This window comes from Alligator mississippiensis, chromosome 6 (assembly GCF_030867095.1).
Source record: "Alligator mississippiensis isolate rAllMis1 chromosome 6, rAllMis1, whole genome shotgun sequence".
Lineage (NCBI taxonomy): Eukaryota > Metazoa > Chordata > Crocodylia > Alligatoridae > Alligator > Alligator mississippiensis.
In genome coordinates this window covers 19,851,533-19,870,382 of record NC_081829.1, presented here as the reverse complement: position 1 = coordinate 19,870,382, position 18,850 = coordinate 19,851,533, and the positions used below count along the sequence as shown (strand labels likewise).

Sequence of the window (18,850 nt, the reverse complement as noted above, 5' to 3'; positions counted from 1 at the left end):
CTAATCTTAAGCTTTGCATAGCTTTAAGTTGCAGGCAAGATGTTCTGGATAGTGAGGACTGCTGGCTTTGGGTTTGCTCATGGGCAACTGGTGCCTCCTTAGTCTGGAGGGGCACCAGATCGCTGACAGGGGTCCCCCAGCGGCTGATTGCCAAGTCCAGAACCACCAGCGGTGAAAACAGAAGTGTACTTCCGCCGGTACTTCTGGTTTCGTGTCTGGCACTTTCAGGGGGTGCACGACCAATCTCATAGGGTGCATATACACCTGCGTTCACCCCCTACATGTCACCAATGGGTTTGCTGATTATTTTTATAATTTTTAAAATTGAGGCAGTCAGGCTGCAGAAGCCCACAAGCAAGGCCTAAAACCTGTGTGCAATTTTTAATAGTTTTGCTCACTTATAGCAAATTCTTATATATTTATCTGAGTTAAGAAATCTTCTGAACATGCTCAGCACAATTGTTTTGTGTTCTCTGCTTCCCACTCTTTACAGTTGCAGTCTTTTTCCTTGCAATATGACAAACAAGATACACTTGTGAAGAATCAATTAGAAGATATTGTTACTCAACAAGGAATGTTATATCTATTTTGCTGTTACAACTTTTGGTGATGTAGGAGCAGAAATTAGTGTAACAATAACAATGGATGTTGCCTTCCTTTTACAGCTCTGGTGTTGGTTAATCCAGAGCTACAATGTCCAGCTACATCCTTATCTCTTCCAAACCAAAAATGTGATCCAGTGATAATACCCATTGTAGTCAACGAAGCAAATGTGCCTGCAATCAGCTTCAAAATGTTCATCAAATAAGTAGGTTTTGGGTAGTTTCATTTTTCCTTCATAACCAGTACAGGCAAGTGGGACATTTAATCTTTCTCTGCCACCTTGTTATATGGCAGTGTAATTCACTCTTTCCATAGCACTTGCTGCTTCAAAACCTGTTTGTTCTTTTGCGTTGTTTCAGTCTGGAAGTGTTGTTGTCTTTGCCACAGTGACATTTTGAAATGGAAAAACCCTATAATTTAAAAAATAATAATGATCAGGATTTCTTTAACTCTAGGAAAATGTGAAATACATTATAAGAGGCAGACAAGGTTCCTTGGGTGAATCTGATATCTTTTATCAGACCAACCCAAATAGTTGGAGAATAGTTATTAAGCAAGCTTTCGGGTTCAAAAACCCTTCGTCAGGCTAAGGAAGTTTCAGCAGTTGGTGTGTGCTCTTCCTGGATGGAATGAAAAGTAAAGAAGCCAGCGGCTGGGCTGGTATCCTTAGACCAACACGGCTACAACCTACACCCCTAAATACATTATAAAGCAGTTACACAGTTGGGGTCAGAGTAATCTTATGTCCCGTTTCCCAGATCACGCAACCTTCCATGCCAGACATATATGGCAAGTTGAGCAATTGTGAGAATAGGGCAAAAAATTCCTCAGACCCCATTTGGAAGGTTGCCACCATGGAGGTGGGGGCACCTGCAGCTGGGGAACAGGAAGCTTCCTCTACTCCCCAGCTACATCCCCCATACACATGGAAGCAGTGGCTGGGAAGTTGAGAGCTCCCCATTCTTCAGGTGTTGCTTCCAGTGGCACCTGGGAATGTAAAAAAAAAAAAGCAGGCATACAGTTGGAGCCCCCAGCCACTTGCTTGCTTTTTAAGATCCAGGGCACCATGACCCCAACACTGGAGAGCCTTTCCTTGAAATCAAGCTTGCAGTTCTCCAGACCTTTAAAAAGGGGTCATGCAACTGAGAGCGCTGGCAGAATGCCTGCATGGTTTTATGAGTTCCCTGGCTGCCATAAGTCTGACATGGAGAAGAGGGTCTCATGTCTGGCTCACAGTGCCCCCCATGGCACAGCTGGGGAGGGGAGAAGTTCCCCCATCCCCAGCTGCACACTAGCATCCTCCAGGAGTAGAGCACAAGGCATCCAGGTTTGGGACCTGGAGTTGCCCCCAGCCCAATCCCACTAATTGGGTAGGGGGTGGCTTTGTCCTGGACCCCAGGACTGCCTGGTGCTGGTTTATACCCAGGGTTGTTCCCTGTCTGATCCTGGGGACCTGGTGACCATCTATAAACTCACTAGGGGGGACCAGAAGGGTTTGGGGGAGACCTTGTTTCCCCTAGCGCCCCCCAGGATAACAAGGAATAACGGCCACAAGTTGTTGGAAAGTAGGTTTAGATTAGACATCTGTAAGAACTACTTCACAGTTAGGGCGGCTAGGATCTGGAACCAACTTCCAAGGGAAGTGGTGCTGGCTCCTACCCTGGGGGTCTTTAAGAAGCGACTCGATGCCTACCTGGCTGGGGTCATTTGAGCCCAGTTTTCCTCCTGCCCAGGCAGGGGGTCGGACTTGAAGATCTACAAGGTCCCTTCTGTCCCTACTTCTATGATTCTATGAGAGGGCTGTGTGCCAGACCTGAGGGCTGTCCCATGCCCTGAGGCTTACCAGGACCCAACAGTTCCTTAAAGAGCCTTAAGGAACAGGGGGCTACAGGTCCAGCAAGGCTTTTTTGAGGTGCTGAGTCCTGGTCCATGATTTGCAGCATCAGGACCTGGGCAGCCCCCAGTTCCAGACCTGGGCTGCTCAGCTCCCAATTCTGAAAATCAGCTGATGAATCATGCCAGAAATGTAATGTGTGCCAGGGACCTAAGTATGTGACATTACATTTTGTCAGGACCCTGGAGTATTCTTTGTAACTGGAACACTCTCCTTTGTGCTGTGTGTACTCTTCTCAAACCTCCCACTATTATTGGTTGCCAGGTAACTTCTGGCATGTTTATCTTAACTCTGCAAACAAAACTGTTTGCAACCTGCCTGGATGTACTTAGTAGGCTCTTAGACTCCACCTTTATCTGCTTTGAGGCACATCGAGTGTTTCAGTGGCAATATTTGAATAATTAGTCAAAAAGCAATTTAATGTACTTAGAAAATCAGAAATAATCAGCCTTATAAAAAACGGGTGTCAAAATCTATTATCAGACACTCATTTTTTCTCGATCACTCATAGCAAAGCTCACTGAACTTAGACCTTTGTTAGGTAAAAACTGCCTCCATTCTTTTAAGTAGAGTTATGCTGATTTACATCAACAGAAGGACTAGTCTAGGGTATGTGAAGCCAACCAAGAGCATATTTTGCAAACAATTATAGGCACCTGAAAAGGAGAGGTAGCATTGCTCTGTGTAGAAACGTGAGACTTTAGAGGAAGCAGTTGTTCATATTCTGCAGTGTGGTGTACTGAGACTTCTAAGTAGAACTAGCCAGTTGCCCATCAGGAATGGCCCGGGGTGGGGGCTGGCATGCAGTGCTGACACCTAACGCCCCATGCTGCCGCTGTTCTGCCTCTTGCAGGGAGCACTGCTGGCCTCAGCTCCACCACCCTCTGTCCGATCCTTGGCATGGCTTCAGAATCATGGCAGAGCTCTCCCACACTTGGAGCACTCTGATTGGCTGTTTCTGTCAGCCAATCAGAGTGTGAATAAAGTGTTATGGACAGACGGACAGACTTAGGCTTTAATAATATTAGAATTGACAAGCATACATTTTGCTCCACAACTTTAGTTCCCATTTGCCTTTATAAGTGACCGCTACCATTTCGTAATGTGGTTAAACAAATGGAATTGTTCTACCTGGTATTTTACCTAGGTTGTATCTAGTTCTTTCCAGATCTGAGGAAGGGCATGTTGTTCCCAAAATCTTGTCTAACATCTCTCCCAACTATATAGTTGGTCTAGTAAGATGCTACTGAACAAATCCTGCTTCTTACACTTAATTTGTCAGCAAGACAGTTGCCTTGGAAAGAGCAAACTAGTGTAAAATAAGACAGCAGTTCACAAAGTATGCTCCACAGAGAACTGGTGGCCCTGGTCCCACATAGTGCTCTAATCACACATCTAATCCATGTTTCCAACTGCTATGCCAGTGATCCTCAATCAGGGAACATAGCACCCTGTGCTGTGAGAGCCTTTCAGGGATGCCCCCGGGTGTCATGCATTCTTAGTACTGTTAGGGCCTTGCTATGCTCTGAACTGCACAAATGTTGATCCGATGTTAGTGCTGGCTTGAGTTTGCAGCAGTCACACATTCGGGCCAGCAGAGGCTTGGAGGACTATAGGGTAAGACTCCCCGGTCCCAAACCCCCAGCCTTTCCATTCTGGGCTTCCACCGTCCGAAGCATCCCCCTCCCCTGCTTATTTGTGGCTGCCTGCACTCTGTCCTAGGGGAGCAGGCAAGAAAAGGTTACTGCAGCAGCAGTACGCGCTTGCGGCCGGGGATGGAGTGCGCTACAGGGCGTGGTGGCAGTGTCTCCCCTGGTGCGTTCCCATACTTTGCTTCTTACCCAGGGGAGGGGGAGGTGTGCTCTGAGGGCCACTGTTCCCACACAGCACACCATGTCACCTCCCCACCCCCCACCTCAGTTCACTCTTTGTGCTCGCTCCCAGGAGCAGGGCCAGGGGGCAGGGGGGTGAGGGCAGCAGCCACCCTCTGTGGGCCGTGCACACACCGCCCGGATGGACGGGGGTGGGGAGGCAGGGGGGCTTGCATGCGGGGGCTGCCACCGTCACCACTGCCCAGCACTGTGCCTGTGCTGCTTTCCTACAGCCCGTTGCACATGCAGCTATGTGGGCTGCTGACTGTGGCACAGGCGCAAGGCCCATCAGCAGCCCACGGAGCTGCACTTGCGATGGCCTGTAGAAAAGCAGTGCAGGTGCAGCAGTGGCAGCAGCATGGGGTGGTGGTGACAGCGGCAGCCATGGTGTGCACCCCCTGCCACATCCAGCTGTCCAGGTGGCATATGTGCGGCCTGCAGAAGGGGCGCTTCCACCCTCACCCCTCCTGGCCCTGCTCCTGGGAGTGGGCACAAAGACATGCTTCCTAGCCCCTTCCCTCTCTGCCACCCCACCCCTTCCCCCCACACACAGGTACCTGTTTGGGGGTGCACCTCTGCATCTGCATGTGTGTATCTGTCTCCTGCTTGCTTGGCAGCAGCAGGCACATGGTGTCATGTGACTCTTGGGGCAGTGGCAGCGGGGTGCTGAGTCTCGCCTGCAACAGTAGCTGCCTCCGCCCCACTCACAGATCTGGGGGGCATGTGCCCCCTGGACCTCTGCTGGGGTTCACGCAGTGGCAGGAGCTGCCCCCATGCCCCCCAGATTAACTTTTCTTGCAGCTCCGTCCGGCACTCCATCCCAGGTGTGCAGCCCCAACCCCAGCTCTACTCCTTCCCTCACCGTGGGGTCCTCGATCTGCCCCCCCCGCCGCCCCTTAAAAACAAGACAAAAATATAAAGGGGTACATGAGCTGAAACTTTGAGGCAGGAGGGTATACTTGTTAAAAAAGGTCAGGGGTTTTCAATCTAAAACAGTGTTCTCAACTGGGGGTCCATGGCCCCCTTGGGGGCCACGAGCAGGTTTCAGTCTTTGGTATCTCTCATGCCTGAGAGATGAGAAGGTGGGAGAGCAGCAGTTGGGTGCGAGCTGCTTCCAGGTAAGGGGCTTGGGCAAGGCACTCTTCATACTGGGCTTCTGCTGGCTGAGCCCGGTGCTGTGTGAGCTGCAGGGACAGGTGGCTCGCTGCGCAGTCGTGTCGGTGCAGAAGCCTGGCGACCTCTTGGAGTGTACCTTCTCATGTGGCACCATCCACCCATCTGCATCCTGCTGCTCCTACAGCTCCCTGTAGTTAAGTCTTGAGGGGTTGTGGGGGGTGGGGATGCCTTCCCCCACAGATTTCTGCACCCACAGTGGGCACGGGGCTGCAACCTGGTCAGACCGGCATGGGCAGGAGCCGCCTCTGCAGCCCAGCAGGCAGGACCCGGTGCGGGAGGGCAGAATGGGGTAGTGAGACTCATTGGGACCCCCCTCACCAGCCACACCACTAGCAGCACAATAACTACTGACCGGGGGGAGAGGGGACCATGCTGCCTTCACCTCTTCCTGCTACCAGAGGGGAAGTTGGGTGGGGGGCAGGGCAGGTGGCCTGAGAGGAGCAGCAGCAGGGGTGGGAGATTGTGGGTTTGGAATGAGAGGTACTGGGTGGGGGGTGGAGGGCTGCAGGTTGCGAGTGAGGGAGGCCTCAAGTCCAAAAAGGTTGAGAACCAATGATCTAGAATATCGTTCCTATATCCATGCAGTAGATTGAGCCAGATAATTCTTGAGGTCCCGTCCAACCCTATGGTTCTGTGTGTCTGTGCATACACACACACACACACACACACATGCACGTCCACATGTACTGATCAACTTGTTATGCCTGGAGAATAGAGATTTCTCTATGGCAGTGAGTAAACTCTATAATCTTTTGTGGAAGGTTGGTATTTTCTTCTGGTAGATCACAGAAGCATAGAAAATTAGGGTTGGAAGGGACCTCAGGAGGTTATCTAGTCCAACACCCTACTCAAGGCAGGACCATCCCCAACTAGATCATCCCAGCCAAAGCTTTGTCCAGCTGGGTCTTAAAAACCTCTAAGGATGGAGATTCCACCATCTCTCTGGGTAACCTGTTTCAGTGTTTTAATACTCTCCTATTAAGAAAATTCTTCCTAATATCTAACCTAAACTTCCCTTGCTACAACTTGAGACCATTGCTCCTTGTTCTGTCATCTGCCACTACTGAGAACAGTCCAGCTCCATTCAAACCCTCCTCTGGTAGTTGAAGGCTGTTATTAAGTCTCCTCAAAGTCTCCTCTTCTCTAAACTAAATAAGCCCAGTTCCCTTGGTCATTCCTCATAAGTCATGTCCTACAGCCCCCTCACCATTTTTGTTGCCCTCTACTGGACTGTCTCCAATTTGTCCACATCCTTTCTGTAGCGGGGTGCCCAAAACTGAACACAGTACTCCAGATGTGGCCTCACCAGTGCAGAATAGAAGGGAATAATCACTTCCCTTGCCCTGCTGGCAACGCTCCTCCCAGTGCAGTCCAGTATGCTGTTAGCTTTCTTGGCAACAAGAGCACACTGTTGGTTCATATTCAGTTTATCGTCCATGGTGGCCCCCAAGTCCTTTTCTGCAGAGCTACTCCCCAGCCAGTCGCCCCCCCCCAGCCTGTACCGAGGCATGGGATTGTTCCATCCTAAGTGCAGGACTTTGCACTTGTCCTTGTTGAACCGCATGAGATTCCTTTTCCAATCCTTCAATTTGTCGAGGTCACTCTGAATCCTAGCCCTAGCCTCCAGCATATCTACTACTCCCCACAGCTTGGTGTCATCAGCAAACTTGCTGAGGGTGTACTCTGTGTCATCTTCCAGGTCATTGATGAAGACATTGAACAAAATCAGCCCCAGGACCAACCCCTGGAGCACTCCACTTGATACCGGGTGCCAAGTAGACATCAAGCCAAGACATCTACTGCCAAGTAGACATTGATTACTACTCTCTGAGCCTGATGCTCTAGCCAGTTTTTTATCTGCCTTACAGTCCATTCATCCAGCCTACAGCCTTTGTGCACATAGACCTTGTTTTCCATATAGGATTGTACAATAGGTTTGCATAGACAAGTTGCCAATTTAAGTCTTTGATATCCAACTGGCCCAGTTCGCGGACGACACCAAGTTACGGGGAAGCGTGGTCACGCTTGAAGATAGGCTACAGTTACAGGTGAATGTAGACAGGCTAGTAAGTTGGGCGGATTGGAACCTGATGAAGTTCAGTGTTGAGAAATGTAAAGTGCTCCAGCTTGGGACGAGCAACCCCCAAACACACTTACAGGCTTGGCAGCACCAAACTGACTAGCACCACAAATGAAAGGGACCTGGGGGTAATAATAGACCACAGCATGAATATGAGCTGGTAGTGTGATGCTGTAGCTAGTAGGGCAAATAGTACTGTGGTATGCATCAATCAATGTATCTCCAGCAAAGCCAAGGAGGTGATTCTTCCACTCAGCACTGGTGAGACCGCATCTGGACTACTGCATCCGGTTCTGGGCACCACACTTTAACAAAGACATGGACAAGCTTGAGAGGGTCCAAAGAAGAGCCACCCATATGATCAGAGTCTTACAGCAAGCCATACAAGGAAAGGTTGAGGGATCTGGGACTCTTCAGCCTGAGGAAAAGAAGGCTGAGAGGGGACCTGGTGGCAGCTTACCACTACACTAGGGGAGTACATTAAGGACTTGGTGAGCAACTGTTCACCAGGGCACCTGAGGGGAAAACCAGGAGTAATGGCCACAAACTCCTAGAAGATCGATTCAGGCTCAACATTAAGAAAAACTTCTTCACAGTCGGGGTGTCCAGACAGTGGAATAAGCTCCCTCCAGAGGTGGTGCAATCACCTACCCTGGAAAGAGGAGACTGGACAGTCACCTTGCTGGGGTCACCTGACACCCAGTTATCTTTCCTGCTTGGTGCAGGGGGCTGGACCCTATGATCTTCTGAGGTCCCTTCCAGCCTTACAATCTATGAATCCCTTGTGAAGGAGAAGTGAAGGCCTTGTCATGCCCTCCAAGAACATATCACCTACTTTTCCTTGTTTCACGGTGTGCTGGTAACCTTCTGGAGTTTAGCATAATAATAGGCTGACACCTGTTGTGTTGTGATACTTCAAGGGCAAACACCAGAGTTAGCTGGTTGCTAAATACTAGTGTCATTTACTAGGTACATACTAATGGCCCATTGATCTTGGAAGATCACTTATCAGCACTCTTTTTTTCTAACTGCTAAATAAAAATACATAGCGTAACAGGTAAGAGCAGTGGGAGTTGACTGTCTCCAGGCCAGTTGCTTAACCTCTGTCTTTGCCAAGTCCCACATTCTACCACCATTTACAAGGATCCTTTTGCAGCTTGATTGTAAAATAGACAGGAATTTCCTCTTGAGAGGTTATACATAAGTGCAGAATGTTTCTGGCTCCATGACTAGTTGAATAGCATCTTTTGAAATTCAAGGGTTCAACAGCAAATGTAACTAAAATGTCTTTACTATCTGTCTTACCTTTTGGAAGCAGGTGAAACCACCCACCTCCCACCAGTGACTGGCTTAATTCAAACAAAAAAGAAAACAGCAAAGCACTGCTTTTTCTGTGGCAAGAAAACGGGATTGGCAAGCAGCTATGAATGCAGGTATGCTAAGCATGTAACGAGCAATTTTAAATGATCACATGAAGACTTTTCCAAGTTAGGAGAGTATTTTTTCAGTTTGGCTAATCACACAACAACAGCTGTTTGAGAGAACTGAGACAGTTTTTTTCCTAATTTTGAATTGTTGCTATGCTACATTGTAAGAAATGAGGTTCAGTAAGACTATGCAGACTCTGCTGTCACGGTTTCCACCCTGTGCCACTACAGTTGAGCAGTTTTTGCTGACACGAGTTGGGCTTTAAGTGTAATCAAGCAAACACAGTAAGAGGAATAATACAGAAGAAATGTGTGTGTGGAGAGCTTATCTAAGAATTCATCATCAGTGGAAAAACTATTATGAACAAACAATTGAAACAGGTTGGTAAATATACTGCTTTGGTTGCCCTTTCCAAAAAAATCAGCCATTGTCTTCAAGGGTCACATGTGGCCCTCATGTAAGTCAACACTGCTTGTTAGCAACCACCTTTCATTATATCGTATTTAACCATTTAATGTTCCAGTCTCCTAAAATTGCAGTCAGCACGTTCTGTTTATCATCTCAAGTACGAAAGTTGGAGGGGTTGGGGGATTTTTTTGGTCAGACCAACTAAACTTGGGAAAACAAAGCAATAGCATTTGTAATGGTGGCATAATTTCTTTTGATATGTGTTATGTAAAGGCCCCTAAACCTATCATGGGAAGAACAAGAAAATTGTGTTTAAACTATTTCCCATCAAAACAAATAAATTTTGCTTTTACCTTGTAGGAAATTTAACTGTGGCAGTAAAACAAAACACACATGAACACTTGAGCTGAAAACTGCATTTCTCAAATAGAAGGAATTAAACAGCTAAAAAAAAACATCACTAACTTACTGTTAGAACTAAAGGGGTCTATGGCAGGGCACTGGTTGTGCCTGCCACTTTAAGACCAGAGCCAAGCAACCAGCAGGTGCTCGATTGTGGCAGCCATTTTGACACTGGCTGCCTGTATAAATAGTTCAGTTCCCTGCTGGCTGGCCAGGCAGCAACACTGCCTGGTTGCAAGGCTACTGGTATCATCCTGGAGGTGAGGGAGGAGCTGTAGGGGATGGTTAGGAGGGTTCTGGTCCAGGGCATGACCTAAAACTGCACGCTGCCGGGAGCGGGTGGCCTGGTGGGGCTCTCAGCAGTGTGGGAGCCCCCAGGAAATGCCAGGCCAGTTACCACCCCGGTGAAAGACGGGTCAGGGTGCCTTAAGCCCAGCTCCCACAACCGGGTGGGCCACCTGCTACTATGGCCCAGAGGGCAGACCCCAGGGGAGAGAATGGAGCTAGAAATTCAGACCTCAGAGAGAGGGTACCCTTGACTGGTCATTGCTGGGGCCAGGACCAGGATGGTCAAAAGGGCCGGGGCCCACCGCGAAGGATGTCCAAAGCTAAGAGGGCCTAGGGTTTCCAACTGACCTTGGAGGTGAAGCCAGGGCCTGTATGGCCAAAGGTCCCAGGGGGACCACACCTGAGAGGGGAAAATAGTTTCAGGGAGCTAAATAGCCTGAATGAAGGCGGGTTAGGCTGCTGGAATGGAGGGATCTTGGAGGGGTCCTGATTAGAGAAGTTTGGGGCCCAGTGTGGGGCCAGTGAGAGTAACATCAGTGGATGCCATCTGCGAGGCATGGGCTGCGGTATAGGGGAGGTACGGAGCCGCAGATAGTGCCCCCTGGCATCGGGGCAAAAAAATGGGCAGCCTCCCGGGTAATTAAGATCTTCAGTTAATTAACAACAAGGCATGGCAGGCGGGAAGGCGGATGGTTGGCCAAGAAACAGGCGGGGCGGGGCATAGGAAAAATCAGCCCCAAGAAGGCCCCCTGTTACAGGATCCCTCTCCCATGCACCTTCCTAGTTTTAATGGAATTATGAAATTTTCCAAAAAATGCTAAAATAATAGTAATAATAATAATAATCCTGTGATCTGCCATAACTTTATTTTTTTCCTCCTTTATTTTTGGTATTGGATTATAAATGTGTCTGAGTGGCTGTATCAGAAAAGAAATGGATGAACATCTCTATATGAAACATTTTCGTTCTTTTTTATCCACAAATATTGCATCTTGACTGTCAAAGGAGAGTTGAAAATATATCAGTGTGTAACTATGTAGGAAAACTACTTGAGTTTTGATTTTTCTCTCTGTCCAGTTGGCCTTCATTAGATGACCAGAACTCTACGTGACAGCCTTCTAAATTTGTCTCCTCTACCTATAGTTTTCCCTCTCAAAAAGGTATTTTATCTAAAATATCAAATGTAGATCCAGGAAGGTCCTCAGTATCCTAGCCCTTGAGTAGCTTTGAGTTTTTAGAGAAATTGTAGAGGATACACCTGAAAGACATCTGAGGAGATGTCAGTGTTACCAGCAGTGGTTAACAGCCTCAATGACCACTCCTGCCATTGGGGGTTGCAGTGGACAGTCAGAGAAGGATGAGAAGCTACCTCTTAATGGATACTCTTTACCACTTAGTTTTGTAAAGATTGTGCATGATAGACACTCTACTGTTAAGAAAACATCTTTAAACTGATGTAGAATTAGATTAGCTGATGGTATTAATGTTATGCAAGAACAAAAAGGAGAACAAAAAAACTCTCTATGTCTCGTTTGACTAATGGTCCATTCTAATAGTTATACAAGAGAACTGCCAAATAGAATTGGGAATCTACCTGAAATTCTGTACGTTATCTCCTAATTCATAGATTTTGGGAATATTCTGCAAAGTTAATCTTGAACGCAGATAACTAAACTGGGGTGTAACTGAACGAACCTTAGAGGGTGCATCTACATGAGATGCTTCAGTCCACCGTAGACTAATCTACTGCACAGTAAATTGTCACAGTCTACATGTGTGGGACATTTACTGCATAGTAAATTAGGCTACTGCGCGGTCAGCTAGTACCTGTAAATAAAAGTACTAGATTAACTGCATGCTAGTTACTGCACAGTAGCACACTTGTAGACACTGTAAATTTGCTCCCAGTCAGCCTAAGCAGCAGGAGGGCCACGGGGGACAGGGAGCTCTCTGTCCCCGGTTCTGGCTTCCCCCAGGAGCCGATCAACACAGACTTGAGAGCTCTCTGCCCCCATCCTGGCTCCCTGCTCCTAGCATTGAGCTGGGAGCTCCAGAGAGCAAACAGAGACTGGAAACCCAGACCCCGCTGGCTCTCCAAGGCAGCTCTGTGCAGTGCGGAGCTGGGAACTCTAGCCCCCACGCACTATCCAGAGTTCCCAGGTCCACAACACAGAGAGTTTCTCTGAGGCAGGCTGGGGCTGGGAACCCAATATGCCACAGGGCTAGGAGAGCCCTTCTGGCCCTGTACTCCTTACCAGCCCCTGGACTAGCATCCAAGGGAGCCTGGAGTTGCCCTTGGCTGCTGCAGGGGGACAAAACAGGGCAGGAGCAAATCTGCTCCCAACAGGGTACATATGTAGATGTGCTCCCAGGGAAGGCTTACTGTGCAGTATTTTACTGCACAATAATCCTAAAATGAATTGATAGCAAGTGTAGACATGCCCAGAGGGGAGCAATTTACTGTTTGTGTGTATATACTAATATAAGAAGCATGGAGAACAAACAGGAAGAATTGGAGATCCTAGTACAATCAAAGAATTCTGAAACAGTTGAGATTAGAGGTGTCTTGGGATAGTTCACATGACTGGAGTACAGTTATGGATGAGTATAGCTTGTTCAGAAAGGATAGATGGGGCAGAAAAGGAGAGATGTTACCCTATATATACAAGTGAAGTACATGTGCTCTGAGATGCAGTAGGAAGTAGAAGGTAGGCATGTTGAAAGCATCTGGTAAAGGTCAGAGGGGAGAGCTGCCAGGGGGATGTCATGGTGGACATCTGGTACAGGCTACCAAACCAGAAGGAGGAGGTCAATGAGAGTGTATTAAACAATTGACAGAAGTTCCAAATCATAGCACCTGGTTCTCAAAGAGGACTTTAATTACCAGGGCATCTGGTGGGAAGGAAACACAGCAGCGCACAAGCAATCTAGTAAATTCTTGTAGTGTGTTTGGGATGCAGAGAAGGCTGAAGTATTTACTGTATTTGCTAAATTCCAAGATGAGGAGGGGTTTTTCTCCCATTTATTATGGGGAAAACAGAGCTGCCTCTTAGAACAGACTATCACAGCTGGGAGCTGGGAGAAGCAGCTGTGCCAGGGAGCCCAGCTGGGACAGGGACAGAATCAGCAGCAGGCAGCAACAATGCTACTCCTTGTCTGGCTCTCCTTCCCCCATCCCCTCCCTTGCTGGCAGGGAGCCAGGGAGAGAAGGAGGACTCTGAATGATGCTGCTTTGGTTTCCAGCCAGCTGGACTTCCCTGCACAGCAGCTCCTCGCAGCCCCTAGCTGGAGTGGTGGAACTTTGTTGTGGCAGGCAGGGGGGGGGAGGGAGCCCTGGAGCCGACCCTGCACCACACAGATTTCTTCTTCTCTGCCCTGCTCCCTCCCTCTTCCTCCCTCCCCTCTCTCCCCTGCTAACTCTCAGGGAAGGAGAAATCTGCATGGTGAGTACAGAGCCGGGTTCCAGGAACAGCTGTTTCCTGCAGCATGGGGCAGGAGCAGCTCTGGGATTTCACCTGTGCTCAGATCAGTGGGGAAAGTAGCAAAAACAGGAGGTAAGTGGTAGGGTGGTATTCACCAAGGGAGCAGGACACCTGCTCCCTCACCCTGCTTCTCCCTGCCAGCCCCCTCCCTCTGCTTTCTCCACCTCCTGCTCCTCACCCCTGCTCCCCACCCCCCTGCCTGCTCCCTTGCTTCTGCTTTCCCCATTGCCTGCCCCCTGCTGCTGTTTTCCTGCCCAGTAGCATGTGTAGGAGACAAATTTAAGAAGATTTTCCAATAATTTTTCTAGACATGGAAAAATTATAACATGTATAATTTTCGTTGTCTAGAATCTAATTATTGGAGGATCATCTTAAATTTAAAATTGTCTTGGATTCAGGTAAATACAGTAATGCCTTTTTTACTTTAGTCTTCACAAATAGGGACAGCTATCATATGACAAGTGCATTTGGCAGCAAAGATAGGGAAGGAGACATACAGCTTAGAGCAGGGGTTGTAAACCAGGGATATGTGCAGGCGCTGCCCCCCTGGTCGGGTGTGGGGGGCAGGGGAAACTTGCATGCGGTGGCTGCCACCACTCCACATTCAGCTGTGCGCCACCACCGCTACCCTTCCTCCCCTCTGCTCTGCATCCAGCAACTGGGGATACAGTGATCCAAAAAGATTGAAAACCCCTGACTTAAAGTAATGGCAGAACAGTTTACTTAGGTAACTTAGAAAACAGGTTACTTAGAGAAACTAGATGCTTTCAAGTCAACAAGGCCAGACAGGATGCATCCTAGGGTATTGAAGGAATTGGCTGATTTTAGAGCCATTAACTATCCTGTTTGAGAACTCATGGAGGTCAGGTGAGGCCCTGGATGACCAGAAATGGGCAAATATAGTGCCCTCTCTTTAAGAAACGGAAGAAGGAAGATCCAGGAAACTACAGACCAGTCAGCCTGATCTCGATACCTGGAAAGATTTTGGAGCAGGTCATCAAGAAATCCATTGTGAAGCACATAGAGGATAACAAGGTGATGAGAAATAGCCATCGTGTATTTGCCAAAAGCAAGTCATGCCTGACCAACCCGATTTCCTTACTATGATAAGGTGACAGGCTTTGATGAATGTTGGGAGAGCAGTGGATGTTATATGCCTTGACTTTGGCAGACTTTTGACACTCTCTCTCATGATATTCCCATTGACAAACTATGGAAATATGGGATAGACAACAGTACTGTAACAGGGAAATATAACTGATTGGGTCATCATGCTCAACAAGTAGTCATCAATGGTTCATTGTGGATTTGGCAGGAAGTATCAAATGGGGTTCCCCCAGTACAATACAACATCTTCATTAATAATTTGGATGATAGGATTGAGTGCATGAGCAGTGTTGTGAATGACACAAAGCAAACATGGGTGGAAAGTAGACATTCTGGAGGGCAAGGCTAGGATCCAGAATGATCTGGATAGACTGGAAAAATGGTCTCTATTCAGTTAGTTAAATTAGATTCGGTAAAGGCAAGTGCAGAGTCCTTCATTGGGATGGAGTCATTGCATGCACAAATACAGACTGGGAATGAATGGTTTGGCTACAGCACTGCAGAGAAGGACCTGGGGTTTACAATGCACCAGAAGCTGAATGAGCCAATAGTGTGCTTGTGTTGTATTAAAAAAAAAAAAAAAAAAAAAAGCCAACAACATCCAGGGTTCTGTCAAGCAATGTCACTTGCGAATCAAGGGAAATTATTCTTTCACTGTATTCAGCACTGATGAGGTCTTACTGCATCTAGTTCTGGGCCTCACACTTGAAGAAGGATGTGGATAGGTTGTAAGGAGCCCAATGCAGGGTTACAATAATGATTAGTGGCCTGGGAGGCAAGATTTATGATGAAAGGCTGAAAGAATTAGGGCTATTTAGTCTGGAGAAGAGAATATTGAGTGTTGATTTGATAACAAGTACCTGAAGGGTGATTAGAGAGGATGGAGATGAGCTTTTCACTGTGTCTCTATGGGACAGGACTAGGAGCAATGGTCTCAAACTGCAGCAGAGGCAATTTAGGTTGGAGATTAGGAGGAATTCTCTCTGAGGATTGTCAAGCACTGAAAAAGCCTATGTAGAGAAATTGTGGACCCTTCATCCTTGACAATTTTCTAGAGCAGATTGGGCAGGTGCTTGGCTGGGATGGTTTAGTCAGGGACAGTCCTGTCTTGAACAGAGGGATGGATGACCTTATGAGGTCCCTCCCTGCCCTACTTTCCTGTGATCCTATTAGACATGAATTAAAAAACTTCTTAAAATAAGTAATTTAGAAATATTGTTTTAGTGCTAGGAGGAATTGCAGTCCCAGCTCCCTTGGTAAAAGGATCACAGGTGGCAGGGAGCTGAAGCAGGAAACTGGTTGAGCTCTGGGAGTAGTTGTGTACAGTTCATTAAAAACATCAGCTCAGTTCTCAACAGCAAGGCAAACAAAATGTTAGAAATTATTGAGAGAGGAATTGTAAACAAAATGGAAAGTGTCATTATGCCTCTTTATAAATCCATGGTGCATCCACACCTTGAATACTGTGCCCAGTTTTGGTCCCCACACCTCAAAAAGAGTATAGAAGAACTAGAGAATGTACAGAGAAGAGTAGCAAGGATGATTAGTGGTATGGAGGGACTTACGTGTGAAGGAAGACTAAAGTCCTAGTCAGTTTAGAAAAGAGGCACAGGAGACATGGTAAGGGTTTACAAAATAATAAATGGTGAAGAAAAAGTAATTAGGGATTTATTATTCTCTCTCACAGTACAAGAACTAGGGATCATAAATTGAAAATAGTGGGTATGAAATCTAAACTAACACAAGGAAGTTATTTCACACAGCATGTAACTAAAATATGGAACTCATTACCACCAGATGTTGTGGACACTGACAATTTAGCCAGATTCACAAAGGGATTGGACACATTCTTGAAAGAAAGGTGCATCGATAGCTATTGGGCTGGGGAGTTAGGGGTACAACCTCTGAATAAGTCTTCTCTATGCCTAAATGCCAGAGGCAGCAAGTGGGAGAAGAATAGTGGAAAAAACCCTGGTCATACCCAGTTCACTCTCCATTTCAGCATTCACTCTCTGCCAGTGTGACGCAGGATACTGAGCAAGATGGACCTATGGTCTGACCCACTAAATGGCAGTTCTTATATTGTTATGGTTGCATTGTGTTCTTTATTTTCTATTTGTTTTGATTCCTGTTTAATACGTTGTCATTTTAGCTTTGCTAACTTCTCTAAATTTCACCTGTACTAGAAGACTGCAGTGGTGGCCAGTCAGCAGGGGGAGGGAGTAGTTCAAAGTGGTAAGAAACTCAGTGCCAACTTCCAAATAGGTGGGATGAGGTAGAAACAAAGGGCCCTTTGTGAATAAGTCATAGAAAGGACAGACTTTTTTTAGAAGGCAGTTCCTAATATTTCATGTTCTTCATTCTTCAGATGTGGAAACAACTTCTGTGCAACTCATCGCTATGCAGAGACTCACACCTGCACATATGACTACAAGAGTGCGGGGCGGAGGTTTTTGCAGGAGACAAACCCTGTTGTTAGTGCACCAAAGCTTCCCAAAATCTAACTGTGGTTGTGCTGCATGAGGCTGTTCTGCTAGGAGGAGTTGTTTATATTGAAAGAAGCATTGACTTAAACTGCATTATTTTGCCCTGCTCCATATCTAAAGATTTGCCAAGTAACAAAAGCACATGAGGATGCATTTCATTGAAGAATAATGTGAACACTACTGTAGCTGACACCTTTATTCTTTAGGGAATCAAAATTTTAAAAATAGTTTTTAAAAACTTACACTATGATTTAACTGTTATTGCACGTCTTGTGTTAAGTGTTTTATATTTGGCGAAACTATTTCACTAGACAAGTCTTTAAAAGATGCACTTTACTAAGTTTAATATTTACTGTATAACCAGACTTGAGGGGGTGCTGTGATGAGGGTGTCATGTACTGTCTTCTGTATTCGATCTTGTTTTTTGTCCATTGTGTGGTATCTTTAAGTTATTTCACTAGGAAGTTCCCCTCTTAATTCAAACCACCTGTTCAGCATTTCAAAGGGTGCTGTACTTTGTGCACCTCAGTTCCACTCAGATTGGCATTCATATATTGTGCGTCCATTCTGCAAACAACGTATCATGTTAATCTCACTTTCTTAAAATACTCTTTATATGGCAGGTTTTTTTAAATAGAGGGTTTCCCCTTTGTTGCCATTAAATACAAGGAACAACTTATTTTAACTTTTTTTGTAATCCTGAATTTTTTAAGACTTCACAACCTGGTTTGTTAAGATGTTGAGTGCTGTTACCAGAAGAAATTCTAATAAATATTAAATTTTATTATCGTTTCCATCCTCATATAAACTTGAACTAACTTTTCATATTTTTACAGGATTTTTACAGTTAAGCATCTGTTGGGTCCCCCCTCCCCTTCATTAAGCCAACATTGACCACTTAAAATGCTACTTGACAGTATGGACAGGTATAATGCTTAAAAAGTTCTAAATACACTTCAAAACCTAAGAGTCTAGGCATGCACACAAGTTAAGACTGGTCTAAACTTCCTGAAACATTTTAGAAGCACACTGGAAAAATCAGGTACTGTTTTGAACCCATCCTCTGTGAACTGGCTAAACATTATGTGCAGGAATTTGGTGCCTAGTGTCTGGTGAGTCCTCCAGGTATCCTAAACTGTGTTGTTCATCACCTCCCCACCCCCATCCAAAACAAGGAACTGCAGGACAAGGGCCTGCTCTGGAAGGCAGCCAGGACTTTAGTACCTACTTGGACCACAGTCTAGGGGTGGGGAAGTGGAAAGCCTCTATGTCTGTTCCACTTCCTGCCAGGGACCCTGGGCAGGCATCCTGGGCCCATCTGGGGCAAAGGATAGGTAGCCAGGTGCTCATGGTTTCATGGGGTCTGAGTTCGCTGGGGGTCCCCCCAAGAAGACCACAGCTTTTCAACCCCTGCCCTGAAAGCTATTTTGTCAATTTTACTTGTGTGCAGGGACCCTATGCAGGGGTCCCAGGCTCATTTGGGGCAGGGGATGAGAGTGGAGGGGTTGCCAGGTGCTGGTGGAGGTGAGGGATACTGAGTGACCCTTGCTAGTGGTGCCTGGGGGGCTGGATGCACCAGGACCCTCCAGGAATCCTCATCTTTTTGGCTGTACTGGAAAGCATTG

The 18,850-nt window shown here is 46.9% G+C and overlaps 1 protein-coding gene across 6 annotated transcripts in view; it reads left to right on the top strand.

Moving 5' to 3' along the window:
* The window catches only part of ZFAND4 (zinc finger AN1-type containing 4), an 82,905-nt gene extending 64,896 nt beyond the window's left edge, over nt 1–18,009 (top strand). For 4 of the 6 annotated variants that reach the window (XM_014605083.3, XM_014605084.3, XM_014605085.2 and 1 more), the window contains exons 9-10: nt 8,940–9,057; nt 17,108–18,009. In XM_014605083.3, the coding sequence (XP_014460569.1) occupies nt 8,940–9,057; nt 17,108–17,243 (254 nt within the window). In that variant the 3' untranslated portion in view covers nt 17,244–18,009. The remainder of the gene's footprint in view (nt 1–8,939; nt 9,058–17,107) is intronic. The other 2 variants (XM_006269782.3, XM_019499448.1) reach the window with 1 other exon arrangement.
* The last annotated feature ends 841 nt before the right edge of the window (nt 18,010–18,850 follow it).